The sequence below is a fragment of the Phacochoerus africanus genome, chromosome 3 (genome assembly GCF_016906955.1).
Source record: "Phacochoerus africanus isolate WHEZ1 chromosome 3, ROS_Pafr_v1, whole genome shotgun sequence".
In the NCBI taxonomy this organism is placed as follows: Eukaryota; Metazoa; Chordata; class Mammalia; order Artiodactyla; family Suidae; genus Phacochoerus; species Phacochoerus africanus.
Genome location: NC_062546.1, coordinates 184,257,650 through 184,276,437, shown reverse-complemented (window position 1 = coordinate 184,276,437; position 18,788 = coordinate 184,257,650). Strand labels below are relative to the sequence as shown.

At 42.2% G+C, this 18,788-nt stretch overlaps 1 protein-coding gene across 1 annotated transcript; it reads right to left on the bottom strand.

Moving 5' to 3' along the window:
- Positions 1–13,324: 13,324 nt before the first annotated feature.
- On the bottom strand, positions 13,325–16,046 carry RPL37A (ribosomal protein L37a). The gene is made up of 4 exons (XM_047773454.1): positions 15,947–16,046; positions 15,483–15,611; positions 14,818–14,900; positions 13,325–13,448 (listed from the first exon to the last, which is right to left on the bottom strand). The coding sequence occupies exons 1-4, from the start codon at positions 15,947–15,949 to the stop codon at positions 13,385–13,387; spliced, it is 279 nt and encodes a 92-aa protein (XP_047629410.1). The 5' UTR covers positions 15,950–16,046; the 3' UTR covers positions 13,325–13,384.
- Between the last annotated feature and the right edge of the window lie 2,742 nt (positions 16,047–18,788).

Sequence of the window (18,788 nt, the reverse complement as noted above, 5' to 3'; positions counted from 1 at the left end):
AGAGGCCGAGAGGTTAGGAAACTTGTCTAAGGGAATAAAGACACTAAGGATAATTAGTGATGGAAGGTAAGTGATCTGACGCCAGCACCTAGTCTCCTGACTTCTGTGCTCTATCTGCAGGGTCATTACTCCTCTTGCCTCCACTACCAGAGGGTACACCCTGTGCAGGGCAAATACAGAGGGATGTCACCAAATGTCATCAGCCTCTTTGTTTTGACCCTCAGCGGCTCTGGCAGAGGACATGGTAGAACTGCTGTGGCTTCACTCACTCGCCTTCTCCTCATCTTCCATTAGCAGAGTTCATGCAGATCTGGTTCCATGTTGGCACTTCTAAAAGTGTGGAGCTGAAGCATGAGAAGGACAAAGCAGATTTTTTTTTTTTTTTAGGGCTCTAAGCAATATTATTTGAGTAAGTCCTTGTGGTTTTCTACAAGAAAATGTCCTACCAACAATTGATAGCCAATGACACCAACAAACCAGGCACCTGCTCAGGCTTCTCTGACCACAACTCCAGTGCTCTCCATTTGGACGATCCTCTCCATACCTTCCTTTGGGCAGTTAATTCTTACTCCCTTCCCAGTGCTCTGCAGTACTCCCCTCTACCCCCAGCTGATCCTGGCCCTGACTCACGGATGCTGACTCAAAGAAAAGCAGACCCCTCAGGCAGCGGGAGGGTGGACCTGGCCCAGAGCCTGCAGGAGTGGGCGGGAGGGCAAGGAGAGGCGGGGAACCCATCAATCAGCCTGTCACCAAGTCTTTGCTGATCCCCTCTCCACTCCCTACAGAAACGCGGTCCCATGCTGAGCTGCACAGTAGGGTTCCAGAAAAGGAAGGGAAGACAGGAATGTTTATTTGGTAGCAACTTAAGATGTAAAGATGGAGCTCCTTCCTTTTGGGGGGTCCCCAAGCGTGCTCACTCACCATCACTCTCAGAAGTAAGATTCGTGTAATGCTAGGAAAGGCTGCCACCATGGAGTTAAGGGAAGGTTAGAAAGGAGCAGCCAGGGTAGCGTTTCAAAGCTGTATTTGCAAAGTTAAAGACATAAGATTAAGATAATGTCAGTTGTTTATAAGGAGAGAAAGGAAGCAGATGGAAAGTAGGGGAAGAGTTTAATGTCCCCAAGTCCATACCCTTGGTACTACCATTGCTACTGCTCCCCACATTTCCCTCCTATATGCCTGTTGGATGTGGGCAATTCCTTTTGGTTAAAGCACTGTGCTTTTAAAATGTCCCTGCTAGGAGTTCCTGCTGTAGCTCAGAGGTAACAAACACTACTAGTATTCATGAGGATGTGGGCTGGATCGGTGGGTTAAGGATCCTGCATTGCCCTGAGCTGTGGTGTAGGTTGCAGAGGCGGCTCAGATCCTGTGTTACTGTGGTTGTGGTGTAGGCCTGCAGCTCCGATTCGACCCCTAGCCTAGGAACCTCCATATGCTGCAGGTGTAGCCCTAAAAAGCAAAAAAAATAAAATAAAATGTCCCTGTTAAAATGAACCAACTATGCTATTCTGGGAGTGTCTTTTTAACCTGATTTGCACCCAGGATTGCCTTTGCACAGAGGGACTATAGACCATAAAAGATTCTGGGGCAGAGAAAACTGACTGAGATGACGAAGTAAAACTTCAGAACCCTAGCACCCTAAGGACTAGAATCCTGACTCAATGGCTTACCAGTGTATAACTGAACTGGGGGCAGTTTTTCAATTCCTTTGAGGTTTGGTTTCCTCATCCGGTGAAGAGGAATAAAGCAGCAACCTCATAGGGCCTTGTGAGGAGAGGCACCTTCATAGGCACTTCTGATAGGGAAATGATAGGCAGGCACTGAGTAAGAAGAGAATGGGGAGAAATGAGCTCAAGGTGATGGAGGTTCAGAGAAAATGTCACTTTCTCCTTCTGAGTCCAGACTTGATGAGCAAAACTCATCGAGGGCTCCCCCTGCTGTTCATTCTGTACACTCATCTTCCTCTATCAAATAGGTGCCTAGATTTGAGTCTGGGGCACAGAGTGTGCACCTACCCTAATTTCATAAGTGGAGTTCCGTTGTTACTTTGTTAACGTTATATCTTGAAAACATTCTTTGCTTTCCATTCTGTTGTCCTTTCCCCAACTTTATGCCTTTGTCTCGTGCTTAGATTGGCTCCCCTATCACCAAAATCCTTCACAATATGCCACTCTCAGAAAACCTGTCTTCTTATCTGTAAGAGAATATATACTCTCTGAAGTTCAAGCCAGTAAATGACAGAGCAAAAGTTTGATACCATAACTTCTGGGTCCAAAGTTCATCCTTTTTTCCGCATTATTATCCCTCTCTGAAGTGTATGACCTTATGTATAACATTTAACTTCTCTAAGCTTCTTTTTCCTCACCTGTAACATGGAGAAAACAATCACATTAATCCCACGAGTTTGGTGTAAAGAGAAAGGGAGTCAAGGCAGGAGCAAAGGAGAATGAGCAATAGAAAGAGCACAATCAATACTAGAAATGATCTCAAAGTACGATTCGTTCGAGTAACAGAGAAGTTCAGCATGGCTGGTACTCAGAGTGGAAACAGAACATAAAAACAGATAAGACTGGAAAGGTAAACAGAAGTCATGAAGCACATTGGCAAATACAGTCCAGTTACCCAGCGCAGGCTGTCCTGAGGATTACATGAGTTTATATAGGTCAAGCCCATACAACAGTCGGGCTGACAAACTTTTGCTCTGTCATTTATTCCTGATAAAACGCTCTACTGCTAGTCATGACTTAGAAACTAAAGCAGGGAAATTTGCAAGCAGAACAGCCTTGAGCTGAAGAGTTAAAGAATAATTGCTTGGGTGGGAAAAAAAAATACCTAAAAGACTCAGGAAAAAAAAGAACATCAGGAAAGAGAAATGAAGACTTACATCAACCCTGTAATACTGGCCTTTGATTCTTAATAAATTACACCACTTTATGTTCCTGTGTGACACACATGAGCATGTGTGCACACACACATACACTTGTGTGCACACACACACACAGCTTCCTCTCAATAGAGAGAAGCCCCTCGTCCACTGGCTCACTTTCAAGTCATACTCCCACTGCCCACAGCACGCAGAAGGTCCCAGGCCTGGGATTGAACTTGAGCCACAGCAGTGACAATGCCAGATCCTTAACTGCTAGACCACCATGGAACTCCAAGAAATGCTTGAGAAATAAAATCTTATTCAATTAAATGTATTTTAAAGATGCATTATCACTACAAAAGAGTTTTGTTTTTATAACTGGTAAAAATAAAATTTAATATTATTAACAAAATGAAAATATGAAATTATAATTTTCTATTCAAACTAGCAAACCCTAGAAAATACACCCAAGATCATCTTAATTATGCATTATTGAGGTGTTCCAAAAGACCTGTAATTACTAAATCCTATTGTCTTTTTTTTTTTCACTTTTACATTACAACATTACGGAAATTTTTAAATAACTTGGTACTTAACTAGTTTTAAACAAGCTCTTAAGCATTTTATATACGCGCTCAAGATGACTCCTCCAGACCTTACACTTAATTACCAGTCTGTTTCCTTCTTCTAGTTATATTTTATCACCCCCTACTGTTATACACGATGTCTGCAGCCAATACATGATGGCAAATTTCTCTGCTTTGTTGAAAGAATGAATAATAATCTGCAGATAAGTACTTTTTAAATTTACAGATTAGGTTCCAAAAAATGTATGTAAATCTACTGGGTTCTGAGGGCATGGTGCACTACATAAAACTTAAAAAAAATATTTAGAAAATACCATACCAGGACATCTTATGAAGGTTATTTTCCAAAGTCAGTACACAAAACAAGTAGAGAATAGTGATTGACACTCAACAATGATTATTCTGTTTTCTGCTGTTGAGATTTCTAGGGAAACATCAATGTTAAATGCCAGTCCAGAAAAATGGAGCATCAATAACAGAAGCAAAAGCATAGACAGAGGGATGGCTCTAGTTTAGCTTAAAAGATTCATTTTCAAAATACATTTTAACAGATTAATATGTTACTATTATGTCGAGCTGCTGAAACATTTCTTGATATTTTATGTTTTTGTTTCATAGACTTAGCTATTATTTAGAAATTAAGATGTTTTCTAGCTTATAATGAGTCCAACTTGCTGGGTCTTCTTGGTTATTGGCATTGACTTGTAGAACTTATATTGTTCTTCTTGATTTCCTCTAGTCAGTGTTTCTCTAAATTTTTCAATTAATTCTTCTGTTTGCTCCTCAAAAACATCTTCAGAGCCATCCCCATTTACTTATCTAATGTTTATCTTCATCAATGGCCCAGAAATGCTGAAAAAGCAGGCATAAATTTTTAACAATTTAAATGTCCCTCTTTGTTTCTGGCAACGCTTTTCTGCCTTAAAGCCCACGTTGTTACATATTAATATTGCTTCCAGGAGTTCCCACTGTGGCACAGTGGGTTAAGGATCCAGTGTTGTCACAGCTGTGGCGGAGGTTGCAGCTGTGGCTCAGATTTGATCCCTGGCCTGGGAACTTCCATATGCTGCAGGTGCTGACAAAAAAAAAAAAAAATTGCCTTTCATTTCATGAACTAGTGTTTTCAGGTTATGTCTTTCTTTTACCCTTTAAATCTTTCTGTAACTTTTTTAGCATATCTGTATCCATATATTACTTATACCTGATTCTTTAGGGCTTTCTTTAATCTCTATATTTTATGTATATGATCCAATCTATCTTTTTTTTAAATTTTTCATTTTTAAAAATGTTATGGCCACACCACAGCATACGGAAGTTTCCAGGTCAGGAACTGAATCTAAGCTGCAGCTGTGGCAACAGGGGATCCTTTAACCCAATGCACCACTGGGCAGTGGATTGAACCCGCACCTCACAACGACCCAAGTCACTGCAGTTGGATTCTTAACCCACTGTGCCACAGTAGGAACTCCCAATCTATCTCTTTTTTTTTGCCATTTCTTGGGCCTCTCCCACAGCATATGGAGGTTCCCAGGCTAGGGGTCGAATCGGAGCTGTAGCTGCCCGCCCTACACCAGAGCCACAGCAATGCAGGATGCGAGCCACGTCTGCAACCTACACCACAGCTCACGGCAATGCCAGATGTTAACCCAAAGGCCAGGGATCTAACCCGCAACCTCATGGTTCCTAGTCGCACTTGTTAACCACTGAGCCAAGATGGGAACTCCCCCAATCTATCTTTTAATTGAAGTCTTTATTTAGTCTATTTAAATGTGATGTCATTATTACTGATATATGCACATGCACGTATGTGTATATGTTTACGCTTAAATCTACCACCTATGTACTATACTTCTAGTTCTTTTCATACTCCACTTTTTAATTCTATATCCACTCTATTAGTTATACATATTCTATTATTTTAATGATTACTAGAGACTACAACATGTACTCAATTTGTAGTTGGAGCTCTTCCCAAACAATCCAAGAATCATTTGAACACAGTATTTATCCTTTCTCAACCTATATGCTGGGGCTATAACACATGTTAGTATTACCCTTACATTTATTATTGCTATTATTTATAACGTCTATATTCATTTGCACTTATTGACCTATTTCCCCTTTGTTGTTGACTTTTTTTTTTTTTTGGCAGTGTCTACAGCATGTGAAAGTTCCCAGGCGAGGGATCGAACCCAAGCAACAGCCATGGATGACAGCTGCAATGACAACACTGGATCCTTAACCAACTGCGCCACAGGGAAACTTCCTTGTTGACTTTCATTCCTTTGTGCATCTTTAAGTCTTCTTATTTACTTTCTTTCCAATAGGTTGGTTTGTAGTGATAAATTCTCTCAGTGTATTTTTGTTTCAAACTGTCTTTATTTCATCTTCATATTTTACAAATATGGCCATTAGATTCAGCACCTTTTTTTTTTCTTCTTCTTTTTAGGGCTGCACCCACAGCCTATGAAAGTTCCCAGGCTAGGGGTCAAATCAGAGCTGCAGCTGCCAGCATACACCACACAGCAACTTGGGATCCAAGCCGAGTCTGCAACCTACACCATGGCTCAGGGCAATGCTGGATCCTTAACCCATTGAGTGAGGCCAAGGATCGAACTGTGTTCTCATGGATACTGGTCAGGCCCGTTACCCCTGAGCCACAACGGGAACTCCGATTCAGCACCATTTTTAGTTTAGTGCCCAGAGGAGCCCTGAGACTATTTCCATCAACAGATGCAAATAGTCTCCTTCTAACTTAGGGACGTGGACAGCAACAGAAGAATGGGAATTACAAAAAATTTAAACCAGCAGCATTGAAAGTTACATAAATTGAATAAAATTACCAGGACAGTAATGAAAAAAAAATTTGCCTCTAGAGAAGAAACTTGGAAAAATCTTAACTTTTGCTTTAACTTTTGCTGACATACCTATAAAAAGAAATCTGTATTTGTATTCTATAAGGAATCTTCAATTCTACCTATTATAATCTGTGGATTATGAATTACTTTTCTGAATGGAAAAAACAAATTGACTTTAGCAGTAAAAAAAAAAAAAAGTACAGCCACCAAGTATACAATTTGAAGAATTTTGAAAATACAAATCTATTGTCTTGTAGAGTCTATTGTTCAAGAAGTTGGCTGCCTGCTTTGATGCTATTCCTTTTTTTTCTACTAGCTGCTTTTGAGATATTCCTTGTCTTTGGTATTCATAATACAATCATATTCTTAGATATGATTTTCTTTGTATTTATTTTGCCTAAGGCTTACAGGGAGGTTCTTGAATTTGCAGTTTGGTATTTTTTTTATTGATTTGATAAAATTCTCAGCCATTACCATCCCTCCTTTCTCCTTTTAGAACTTGTTATACACATGTATTAGAACTCTTTGTCTATGTCTCTTACACTTGTTGGCTCCTTTCCACTGTTTTTGTGCTTCTGGAGTTTGGTTTTTTCTATCTTTCTAGCTACTATTCTCTTAATCTGCATCTAATTTTTGGATAAACCCATTCATTGAGTTCTGTTACTGAATTTTCCAGCACAAGATTGTCTTCCTTTTGGTAATGAAATTCTTAGCCTTATCTTTTATTAACTTGTCCATAACAAGTTATTAATAATTTTTAAGTCAATTTCTGATAATTCTATTTGGATAGCCTGTGGACCTGTTTCCACTGTCTATTGTTTCTCCTGGTTTTTTAAATCAAACTATCTTGTCTCCTTGTACACTTGGTGATGTGATTTCTACCTGGGTGCCAGATGTCATATATTAAAAAACAGAGGTAATTTGTAGTTTAGAGTATCTTTCCTTTTCCCAGACAGGACTTACACTTGCTTCTTGTAGGCAATTAGGGCATGAGAAATTCGAAATTCACTAAGCCAATTATGGATTAGGATGATGTGGAACTCATCCTCAGTCCCCATGAGGGTTTTGTGGTTTTTTTGGCTTTTGTCTTTTCGGGGCCACACTCACAGCATATGGAGGTTCCCAGGCTAGGGGTCCAATCGGAGCTACAGCTGCCGGCCTACACCACAGCCACAGCAACATGGGATCCGAGCCACATCTGCAACCTACACCACAGCTCAGGGCAATGCTGGATCCTTAACCCACTGAGCAAGGACAAGAATTGAACCTGCAACTTCATGGTTCCTAGTTGGATTCGTTAAGTACTGAGCCACGATGGGAACTCCCATGAGGATTTGTTTATCTCTTATTCACTTCTCCCAGTGTGTAGGCTGCTGGAGGAGTTTTACTCTATATTGGGATCTCACTACATCAAAGGAAGAACTAATACCCAGACAAGAACCTGAGCAACTTCAGGGAATTTGACGCAGAAATTCATGATGTTAAGGCACACTTCCAATAAAAGACTCAGTTCCGACTACCTACCTCTCTCTATGACTCTACCCAATTTATAAATGCCCAGAATAATTTGTTTGATCAGTTGTAACAGTTCAGATCATGTGACCATCCTTTTGTGGCCAAGAGAAAGGATCCTGCTATGGGTAATCCCACCATAACCAAATAGAATGAAGCTGCTCAAAGGAAGAGATTTGGGGAGACAGAAATATTGTCTAATCGCAGAACATAAGGAAGAGGAGGGAGTGACAGATGATGTAAGACAAGGAACAAATCTGGAGAACATGATTTTAGCTCTAGAAATGTCGTAACACGTTACTGTGTTAACATTTGATTCAGTCAAGTTCCTGGCAGAAAGCAGAGGGGACACCAAAATAAGTGAGGTGAATAAAGGAACTAAGGTCAACAGCATGGGCAGTATCAAAGGAAATCGACAATGGATGCAGCCACTCAGGACTAGTAAAAATGGGGAGTCATTACCACCCTAGGCCCGCAGGAATAAGAGGAGCGGGTACTAAATCTTCTCAGAAAGAGCCACCTAAGAGTACTGAAACCTTTAGCAGAATGGTTGACATGAAGCAACACTGCATGCAAGAGCAGAGGAACTACCATGATTCCACTTTCTTATCTATTAAGACTTCTCTTGGTCTACCCCTTTTCAAAATCCAACCAGAAGCCACAGAACAAAAAACCCATTGCTAGAGCCCACAAAGGCAGATTCTCCTGGAGCAAAGGTGGGTGGTAAAGATGACATATCTGGAGACTCACTTTTCTACTTGTTGCTTCAGTGGCATAAAAAACTCAAAATGATCAACCCTTAAGATTTCAATTTAAATGGAACTAAGGTTGTGTTCCCCGGAAGAAGCATTTCTTCCTTAGGCACTAAGACCTCCCAACTCATCAAACCCAAAGTTACAAAGCAAATGAATTAAAATTGCCTTCAGTGGAAAAACTGCTGTAGTTCTCAGTGGTGAGAGTCCCACTTTGATCCCTAGATTTCTTGACCTATGAATCCTGGCTACAGAGAATGCACCACATACTGAAACTTGTGAAACAGTGCCTAACCTCATGGTAAGTTAATTCTCAGCTAGTCCTTTTACAGAGCCTTTGGCAAACCATTAAGTCTATCAAGCAAACTGTCTCTAGACGATGGGGCCCATGGTAAAGCAATGATGTCCCCGAGTTTGAGCCAACTGCTGCAGTTCCTTCACTGTCAGAGACTACATCATACGGGCTATCAGTGATGAGTACGGTTTTCAAGTCCGTGAACACTGACACTGACAGACACTGTAGGTAGGAGACAAATCCACACCCATAGCGCATGTCTATCCCCAAGACAAACTGCTATCCTTTCCATGATGGAAGGCGTCCAATGTAATCTCTTGGCTAAATGGCACCCCTAGGGAATGGTGTCATATTAGCTCAGCACTGGCCTCCTGAAGTTTGCCACTCACGAGAGGAAACAGCCAAGTCATCATTGGTCCATCTTTTCAGCTCACATTCAGGCTCAGTCTCCATTATCGTAATTGTTTTGTTCATGGGCCCACTGAGCAAGCACCAGGGTAGTGGCTGAGGGAAATAGCTGACTGATATCCAAAAGGGTTATCTTACTTATCTGGCCAGTGAAAACAATATCCATAATGGATACTTTCTGGTGCGCATTTACACAGGATATACATACATCAACCCTGTACCCATCCAAATAATGTCCATATAACTTATTCCTGCAATACCCTTGTCACCAATCTTTGATTCTTCTTTCCAACTCCCTGGCCAGCTGGTTAACCCAGAATCTGAGAAGACTCCGGAGCAGGTTTAAGTTGTGATCCAAGTCACTCTCTCAGTCTCCGGAATCTAGCAAACTGAATATTCCATTTTAGAATAGAATGTTGCTGAAAACAATTTTTTAACTTTATGCACCATATAACAAGTTTATAATGGGCAGTTTCATATGCATAGAAATTCTATGTTCAGGCATTCCACCAATAGCAGTTAAGAGCTACTTTTCAAGTGGACAAGAGATGTTAAGTCTCTAGAATTCCTGCTATGGCTCAGCAGCAACAAACCTGACTAGTACCCATGAGGACATGGGTTCAATCCTTGGCCTCTCTCAGTGGGTTAAAGACCTGGTGCTGCCGTAAGCTGTGGTGTAGGTCGCAGATGTGGCTCAGATCCCACATTGCTATGGCTGTGGTGTAGGCTGGCAGCTACAGCTGATTCAACCCCTAGCCTGGCAACTTCCATATGCTGTGAGTGCAGCCCTAAAAAAGAAAAAAAAGCACACACACACAAAAAATTAGGTCTCTTAACTCCAAAACCCTAGTGCAGAGGATTCTTTCAGAGTATCACAGAACACCGCTACCACTAACACTTTCATCCTATTGGGATTTGTTAGGTCACAGAGGAACAGAGTCACTTGGACTAGATTTGGACCTGCTCTAAAGTCCCCTCTCCAGTCTCCACTCAAAACCAAATGCCTTACAGGCTACTCAGTAAATGACACAGCACATCCAAATGTGACCCGTTTCACACACCCCCCTGCCCCCGCCCTGATCCAAACACATCCAGGTATTATGCCCCTTTCTTAGTCAGAGGTGGCGTCAGGCGAAGAAACTTGTCCATCACTTTGGATAGGCAGTGTGACCTACATCACTGGATGCATGCTGAAGGCAATGTGAGGTTCACAGTACTTCCTGACCTTCCCTGGTCTGGTTTATATCATCAGTGTAATGGATCACCATGATTTTTGCTATCAACATGACCAAGAACCATCAACATTATGGCAGAACATGTAAGTTCAGAGCCCTGAAATAAAACAAAGTATATTGCTGTCCCTGTAATGTGAAGGGAAAACTAATTTTGATTACTTTGCAGTTAGGGATGATGCTAGCTCCCCATTATCAAAAAAAAAAGAAAAGAAAAGAAAAAAAATCTCGCTTTAGCTCCTTTCCCCTTGGATCAACATCATTTCTTACAAAAAAAAGCCTCCTCCAGCCTGAACCTCAAATCTCCTTCCTCAACACCAAAACTCATCCTTTTGCCAGAGCCAGTTTCCCTTCTGGATTCCACCACCTTCCCACTGAAATATAGAACCAGTATCTTCAAACTTAGTACTCACTGCCCTCTCCCAAGATCCACAGTTAGCATCCTGAAACCAAATTTATCTTAATTTGTTCTTTGAAGGAAAAACTATACCCTTTTTACAAATGAGGAAACTGAAGTTCAGAAAAGTAAACTCGTCCAAAGCCATCATGGCTCAGGGGGTTGAGCATCTGACGCTGTGGTAGGTCAGACGCGGCTCCGATCCTGTGTTGCTGTGGCTGTGGTGTAGGCTGGCAGCTGTAGTTCTGATTCAACCCCTAGCCTAGGGACCTCCATACCCCCTGGGTGTGGCCCTAAAAAACAAAAAAATTAACTACTTCTGACTCTAGAATCCATGTTTTTAATCACTATGCTACATCTTCTTGTTCTTGTCCTAATTGTTTCCAAGTGAATTGCAGAACATTTTGCAGGGTTTTAAGTGATGAAATTACCATTTTGCCTGCAATTGCCTTACGCAAATAACTTTGGAACACGTTAGTTTTCCAAACCAGTTTATTGGCATGCTTTCACCCCTGCCAGTGAGTTTTGAGTGATCACATCTTGTCCTTATTCCAGTGAGTGGTCAATGCACACTGGTTTAATGGTCTCTATTCTCAACTAAGCCCCTTCTTCACTAGCTGAATTCACAAAAACACCTGAAAGCCTATGGTGTCAGCCAGACTGCCCCTCTCCTGATACTCCTCTCAAGGCACCCAGCTTAGAGGGCTGATTATGGCATATTAACTTGACCCTTGACTCATTTTGACTGACATACCCCAAAACATAATCAAAGTTACCCTCCCCTGCTGGCGAATTCTGGTTCAAAGCGCTATCAACAACAACAAAACACGAGTTCCCTGATGGCTCAGTAGATTAAAGATCTCGTGTTACCACTGCCATGGCTTGGGTATGATACCTGGCTGGGTAACTTCTGCATGTTGCAGTCACGGCCAAATAAAAACAACAAAATAGTTTCTGGTTTTCCAGGGGTAGTCAGCAGCAAAAGTTTTAAACTTTGTACACACTGCTTGGTTCTGCTTGCTATTTTCAAAACTGTTAACTGAGTCCTCCCAAAATTCCTTCTCAGTCTCAGTTGTCACTTTCAAAACTCAGCCTCTAGTCCTCACCTCTTATGGATAATGCTGTAAAACCAAGCTCCACCCAAGTACCCCTATCTCTTATCTCAACACCCAGAACAAAACTTGCCTACAGATGGGCTCCATTTTGGCTTTCTGGCTACTGCACACACACAGACACAAACAGTATTTAGGATACAATGAGACAGCCCTTAAGCTCAGCATCCAGTGAGGAATACATGCCTCATTCATCTTTATATCCTGATACAAAGTATTAGACAACTTAGAATAAAAGGCTCAGAGAACCACTGTAAAAACAAGCCAGAGGCTGGAAGTCTTTAGTTTATAAAGGAGCAGATTAAGAAGGAACATTCTTGAGCCCATAAAATATAAGGCAGCCTAGGACAGCGAAAAGAAAAAAAACCAAAACATCGACTAGGAGTCAGAAACCTAATTTTTAGCCTTACCAGCTGCCTCCTGAGTCTTGGCAAAATTGCTATTTTCTTAGCCAAAGAAATATTTACTATTTCAACAGCCTTCTAATTGCTCTCTATGTCCCCCATGCAAGCCTCTTCATAAAAAATATGTCTAGGACTATCAGCTCTGAAGCCAAGAATGCATGGGTTGAAATACCAGCTTCATAATTTACAAGCTCTGTAACTTTCTCTTGACTCAATAAGGATATTACCTACACTGTATAAGGTTGTTGTGGGATTAAATGATACTCCATGTTTAGAATACTCAAGCGCAACAAACATTACATCACTGCTCATAAAACTCTTATCACCCAGATTCCTAAGCAGAGTAACACAAAAGTCTTCAAATAAGATTCCGCATTAGTAATCCCAGCCCCTCTCATATATTCTATTGCACTACCAGCACTGTTCAGGAAACTGATACTGAGAAGTAACTCAGACCACACAACTACCTAGGCAATTTGGCAGAATAAGTGCTTCTTCACCACAGCCACCTAATGCTTATTCAACTCCTTATGCTGATGCAAAATTTTAGCCACTCACTTGGGGAATCCCTGAAGACCTGTGTCAAACACTTCTATGAAATCGGTATATGATCAGACAAAACACCAAAGGTTAATAGACAATGTATGTTAAAATATCTTAAAATATACATAGACTGTGATTTTAAAACAAGTTTGCACAGCGTGATGTATCTCAAAGAAGTCGAACTGGCAAGGAAAGCCTTAGGCTTATGTCATATTATCATCTGACTACCAAAAAAACAATAGATTGTGACAATCCATCTCAGCATGATTTTATAAGAAAATTAAAAGGATTTTAATTTCCAAGTCTTTTTTAAGAAAGCAAAATTAATGCAAATAAGAATGTCAACAAACCAAAGTAGTTCTGTTACATAAATTAACCCATTTATTATAGGCTAGCAAAATTTCCACTGGTGGTGCTTCTACTGGTCCTTCAATTCCTTCAGTCTTCTGATGGCAGACTTTACTGTGACAGCAGAAGTGGTGCTGGAAAGAAAAACAAATTTGGTTCCAAGATAATCAACTAGTTAACATGTGAAGTGGCAAGTAAGAAACCTGCCTCAGTTTTACATTATAATCTTAATCTTACATCCATCAACTGTCATGTCTTCAGGATCTGCAGACAATCTCATGCATCTGATTTCTCAGACAAGAGAGCATAAAATTAACAGGAAGAAATGGTTGCAAGAAGCTAACTCGTTAAAAGGGAATGGACAGACTGTCAGAATTAACTAATAAATTACAAGATGTGTACCATCAATGAGCAGTATCAAGAAGACGTCTAAAGCAGTAGAGCAGACTAAAGCACGTCTTGGAAATGACAGTACATTTTGCCACAATATTCAGAAAGAGCATTTGAAAAACATCCATCCCACCCCACAGGGAAGACATATGAATACTAATTCATTTTACCATCACAATCAAGTGCACCACACTCCCCATTTTTGTCTATGTTGTCCTCAAAACCCTGCAAGGTGTCTATCTACCTATATATACACACATCTCCACGTTATCATTTCAACATTTTCCAATTATTTCACACTACTTTAATTTTAAATTTAAAAAAATTTCAGGCGTTCCCGTCGTGGCGCAGTGGTTAATGAATCCGACTAGGAACCATGAGGTTGCGGGTTCGGTCCCTGCCCTTGCTCAGTGGGTTAACGATCCGGCGTTGCCGTGAACTGTGGTGTAGGTCGCAGACGCAGCTTGGATCCCGCAAGTTGCTGTGGCTCTGGTGTAGGCTGGTGGCTACAGCTCCAATTCGACCCCTAGCCTGGGAACCTCCATATGCCATGGGAGCGGCCCAAGAAATAGCAAAAAGACAAAAAAAAAAAAATTTCAACTACACTAGCTGTATCCCTTTACTATATATAAGGTACTAGTACTGGACAGCTGTACACTGACTAGAAGTGAAACACCTCAGCCTTCAGGGTCAGCAACGAATTCTACAACTAGAGGTCTTTGGGGGTGGCTCGAATTTTCAGAATTGGATAACCATAGGAGTCCACACAATAACCAGCATAAAAGTCCACAAGGCAATAGCACCTGGTCCTTGTCAGAGCCACAAAACTGAGAAAGTCCAACCACATTGTTTAAAAGGGCAAAGGTGTGGTAGCCCAGATGGCCTCCATACATATACGACAAGAAACAGCCTGCCTTAAGTGTTCAGCAGTCAGCCCAGTAGACCTGTACAACATTTCTTGATGACCCTAATGAAAATAAAATTCTAAAGTAATGTGATCACACTTTAAAAGCATTCTCTTGTTTAAGAGTTTAAACTAGCCCATTCAACACCAAACCTGGAATTGTGACATGGTCCACGCACTTTCAGTTACGACAAAGAAATAAGACTCACTTGTAGGTCCAGGCACCACCAGCTACCGTTTTCATGCAGGAACCACAGTGCCAGATGCCCACAGCTCGTCTCTTCATCTTGGTCTGTAAAAGACAACCAATTTTCCCTCTGACCAAAGAACAGCCTTTTATATCACAAAAATCTAAGAGTCTAAATTACACTAGAATTAAAGCTGGTGTATTTTACCATTTTTTTTCCCCTAACTTCAAGTTTTCTGCTGCAAAATTTGCATAAACTGTGGTGATATTTTCAGGGATGTGGAAGATCTGCAAACCCCCCCCCCCCCAAAAAAAACCAAAGATTGCTGGAATACAGTATTTTTTGCACACAATAAACATACAAACATTAAACAAAGATCTCTACCCGACACTGGTAGACAAAACAGATAGGACTGTGTTCCACAAAACTGGTTTGGCTTAAACTGGGACTGTCAACTGTTTACCCTTTAGTTCCCATTTTTCGTCACAGGAAAAAAAGGTTTTTACAAAATCCAGAGTTATCAACAATACTCTCGTCTTGCAACTGGTTACCAATTATGTGCAATTCTGAGAACCAGCAAACCATCTATAAACTTCCTTCAAGAGGCCTCACTCCGGAAGGAAACCTTCCCTCCCTCCCTCCCTCTTCGCCGCGCCCCCCGCTTCCCGGCCCACAGCCCATCTTACTTTGCCACAGAAGGAGCAGGTGTACTTGGCGTGCTGACTGATTTCAATTTTCTTCACCATTTTCCTGAGGGAAGCACCATAACGGGTCCCGTATTTGCCCACGATTCCGACCTTCTTGGTGCGTTTGGCCTGTTAAAAAAAAAAAAAAAAAAAGTTAGGAAAAAACCCAGCAACAAGGACTCTGACCCTCCACACACCATCCTTCCACCCACCCAGCCCCCGCCTGCTCCCCGCTCGCCCGTCACATCCTGGTAAAACGAAGGTCCGAGGGCACTGGGTTAACCCAGCCCGGACGCGCCAGCCTTCGCCAAGCCGCCCCAGTCTCCGTCTGAGGAGCGGCGAAGGCACGGAGGCCGGGGACACAGGACCGAACAGGCGAGCAGAGGCGGGTCGGCGCGAAGAAACCAAGAAAAAGGCAGATGCACGCAGATAGACACCTAGGCCTCACAGGGACCAATACTCACCATTTTGCCGCAAACCCGGTCCGAGCCCAGAGAGGAAGAAGGGATGTGCGCAGGCGCAGTTTTAGGCGGACGAGCGGAAGCGGCGGATGGGAGGCCCAGCTAGGAACTGAACTCTATGGTTCGGAGGTTTCCTCCCACCCGGTGCCTTCTGGGTAATGTGGCCGGCCTTCTTTCTGACAGGTTTATCCTGATTCACAGATTGCAGCAACGGACTGGATAGTAGAGGCACTTTCTCCCATCGACATTATTTTACACGTATCTCACGAAGTTCTGCAAAACCAAGTATGATTTCCTCCATTTTACAGACACTTCATATTTTAAGTGACTTGCTCAGAGGCACTTGGCTTACAAAAGTGCTTAACTTTTACGACTCCAAATTTCCTCGCTTTCTGTATAATGCATTCTGAAAGCGGCAAGCCCTGTGCAGGAAGCCAGGATAGCGGTGGCGAAAAACCAAAGCTCCACTCTTACATGTTATAGTCCGGCCAGGGGAAGCCATATGACCTCTTTAACAAGTTATAATTTCAAAGAAATCAGAGCTCTGAAGGAAGGAAGATGGTCCCATCTATTCTAGGAAGAGCCTGGGGCTCCCTGAGAAAGGCTGAGACGAGAAAGCTGGAGAGGAATAGTCACGGTCGAGGTTCGTCTGGCAGCTTCTCCCTCCGTCTCAGTTCTGTTTGCCTGCCGCTCTGTTTCAGAATCCATTCCCATGCCCTGATGGGAGGGTGGAAGTACGCACAACCTAAGAGATGAGAATCATCTTCTACTTGGTGGACTTTCTGAGGACTGACTTTCTGAGGACTTATGTGGGAAAGACAGCTTCTCAGATATTTCTGAGGGACTGCTCCCAAGAAATAAAGGAGGAGCCAGGATTTATAGGAATTTTGGCGACAAAAACTAAATGGTAGGAATATCAAAATATTACTGTTGAAGTTCCCACTGTGGCACAGTGGGATCGGGTGGTGTCCCTGAAGTGCCAGGACAGAGGTTCAATCCCCCACCCAGCACAGTGGGTTAAAGGAGCTGGTTTTGCCACAGCCCCAACATAGGTCACAACTGTGGCTTGGATCTGATACCTGGCCTGAGAACTCCATATGCTGCAGGGCAGCCAAAAGATGAAAAAAAAAAAAAATTACTGGTCGTTAAAGAAAAAGACATGTCAGGTTAATGAATTTAGCGCTTTTCTATGTGTGGGAAAATGCAAGAGTCTGGGCTTATTAAAATTATTCTTTTGAGAAGTTCCTTTCATGGCTCAGTGGTTAATGAACCCAACTAGGATCCATGAGGACGAAGGTTTGATCCCTGGCCTTACTCACTGGGTTAAGGATCCAGCATTGCTGTGAGCTGTGGTCCCAGACACAGGTCGCAGACATGGCTTGGATCCCACGTTGCCGTGGCTGTGGCTGTGGCATAGGCCAAGGGCTACAGCTTGGATTCAACCCCTAGCCTGGGAACCTCCATATGCCTCGGGTGCAGCCCAAAATGGAAAAAAAAAATTATTCCTTTGATATGCATCTTAACTATCTAAGGCCAGCATCCCATTTTTCTCCATCCTGAATCCCCCCTGGATGCACAGCTGAGGGTAACTCTGTGATTGATGGCTTGATGGCTGTAACATCCTTTACTGATCTGGTAGGCGACAGTTTCGTCCACAGCCCCATCCGGGGCTGTCAGATCCCTGCCTGAAACCTTAAACCCCAGCATCTCAATCTTTAACCACATCTCTTAACCTATCCTTCCAACTCTCTCAAAAGGAGCAGCAGAGAAGGGCCAGGTTTCCAGTTAAGGTCAGGAAGTGAAAGGTATGTTCAGCGAAGAGCCTGGAAACATGTAGAACACTTTCTCGAAAGTTTTGCTGGGAGTTCCCTTGTGGTGCAGTGGGTTAAGGATCTGATATTGTCATTGCAGTGGCTGAGGTTGCTGCTATGGCTCATATTTGATCTCTGGCCTGGGAAATTCCACAGGCTGTGGGCAAAAAGAGCAAAAGAAAAAAGAAGGTTTTGCTGCCTTTCCTTAGAAGGTGGTAAGGCCGGAGGAGAGGAAGCTCAGAGAATTTTGAAATAAATGGGTAAGAAAGAATCTGTGACTTAGGAGCCAAGAAAGACCATGAGAGCTGAAAGGGATTGTGGGATTACTTGGCCTTGTTTCCAATCAGAACTCTGCTAACAAATGGCTTCAGTTCACAAATGATTTTGCAGGTGCTCGAGGCTCCTCATAAGTTAGCCAAAGCGACTTGCAGACAATTACATCCTTCATACTTCATAGGGTTACAATCTTTGGACCCTTTATGACTTGAGTACAGTACTAGGAAAATCACTGGGGCTCAAAGCAGCAGAAGTGGTAACAGCACTGCCAGCTGGCATTTGTTGACAGGCGCCACATCATGGGCACTGTTCTGAGTATTTTACAGGAATGTTCACATTTACTTTTCACTATGGTCCTTTGAGAGAGGAAGAATCTTTATCTTCATTACTAGGATAAAGAGAGGAGGTCTCATGTAATGGTTAGGAACATAGCTCTGGGTTCAAAGCAGAGCTTTGCTATTTACCCTTTGTTGGACCGCTGACAAATTATTTTACTTTTCTCTGTATTGGTTTCTCCAGCTGTAAAATCTAAATAATTGTAATACCTCCCCCATAAAATTGTTGTGAAGAGCCAAGGAGTTAAATACAGGAAAAGTGTTTGCCACAGCGCCTGAAACATAGTAAACAGTATACAGTTGTAACTATTACTGTTATTGTTTCAGATGAAGTTAAGTGCTTTGCCCAAGGTCACATAGCAATCAGTGGTGGAACTAGAACTCAAATCCACATCAATCAGACTTCAAAGTTCTGTCTTCTTC

Excerpts from the sequence above, each read along its gene's own strand:
- RPL37A (XM_047773454.1), bottom strand. Across the intron at positions 14,901-15,482 it reads CCTGCTCCTTCTGTGGCAAA|ACCAAGATGAAGAGACGAGC; the intron begins GTAAGATGGGCT and ends TGTCTTTTACAG. Across the intron at positions 13,449-14,817 it reads GGTGGTGCCTGGACCTACAA|CACCACTTCTGCTGTCACAG; the intron begins GTGAGTCTTATT and ends TTTTCTTTCCAG.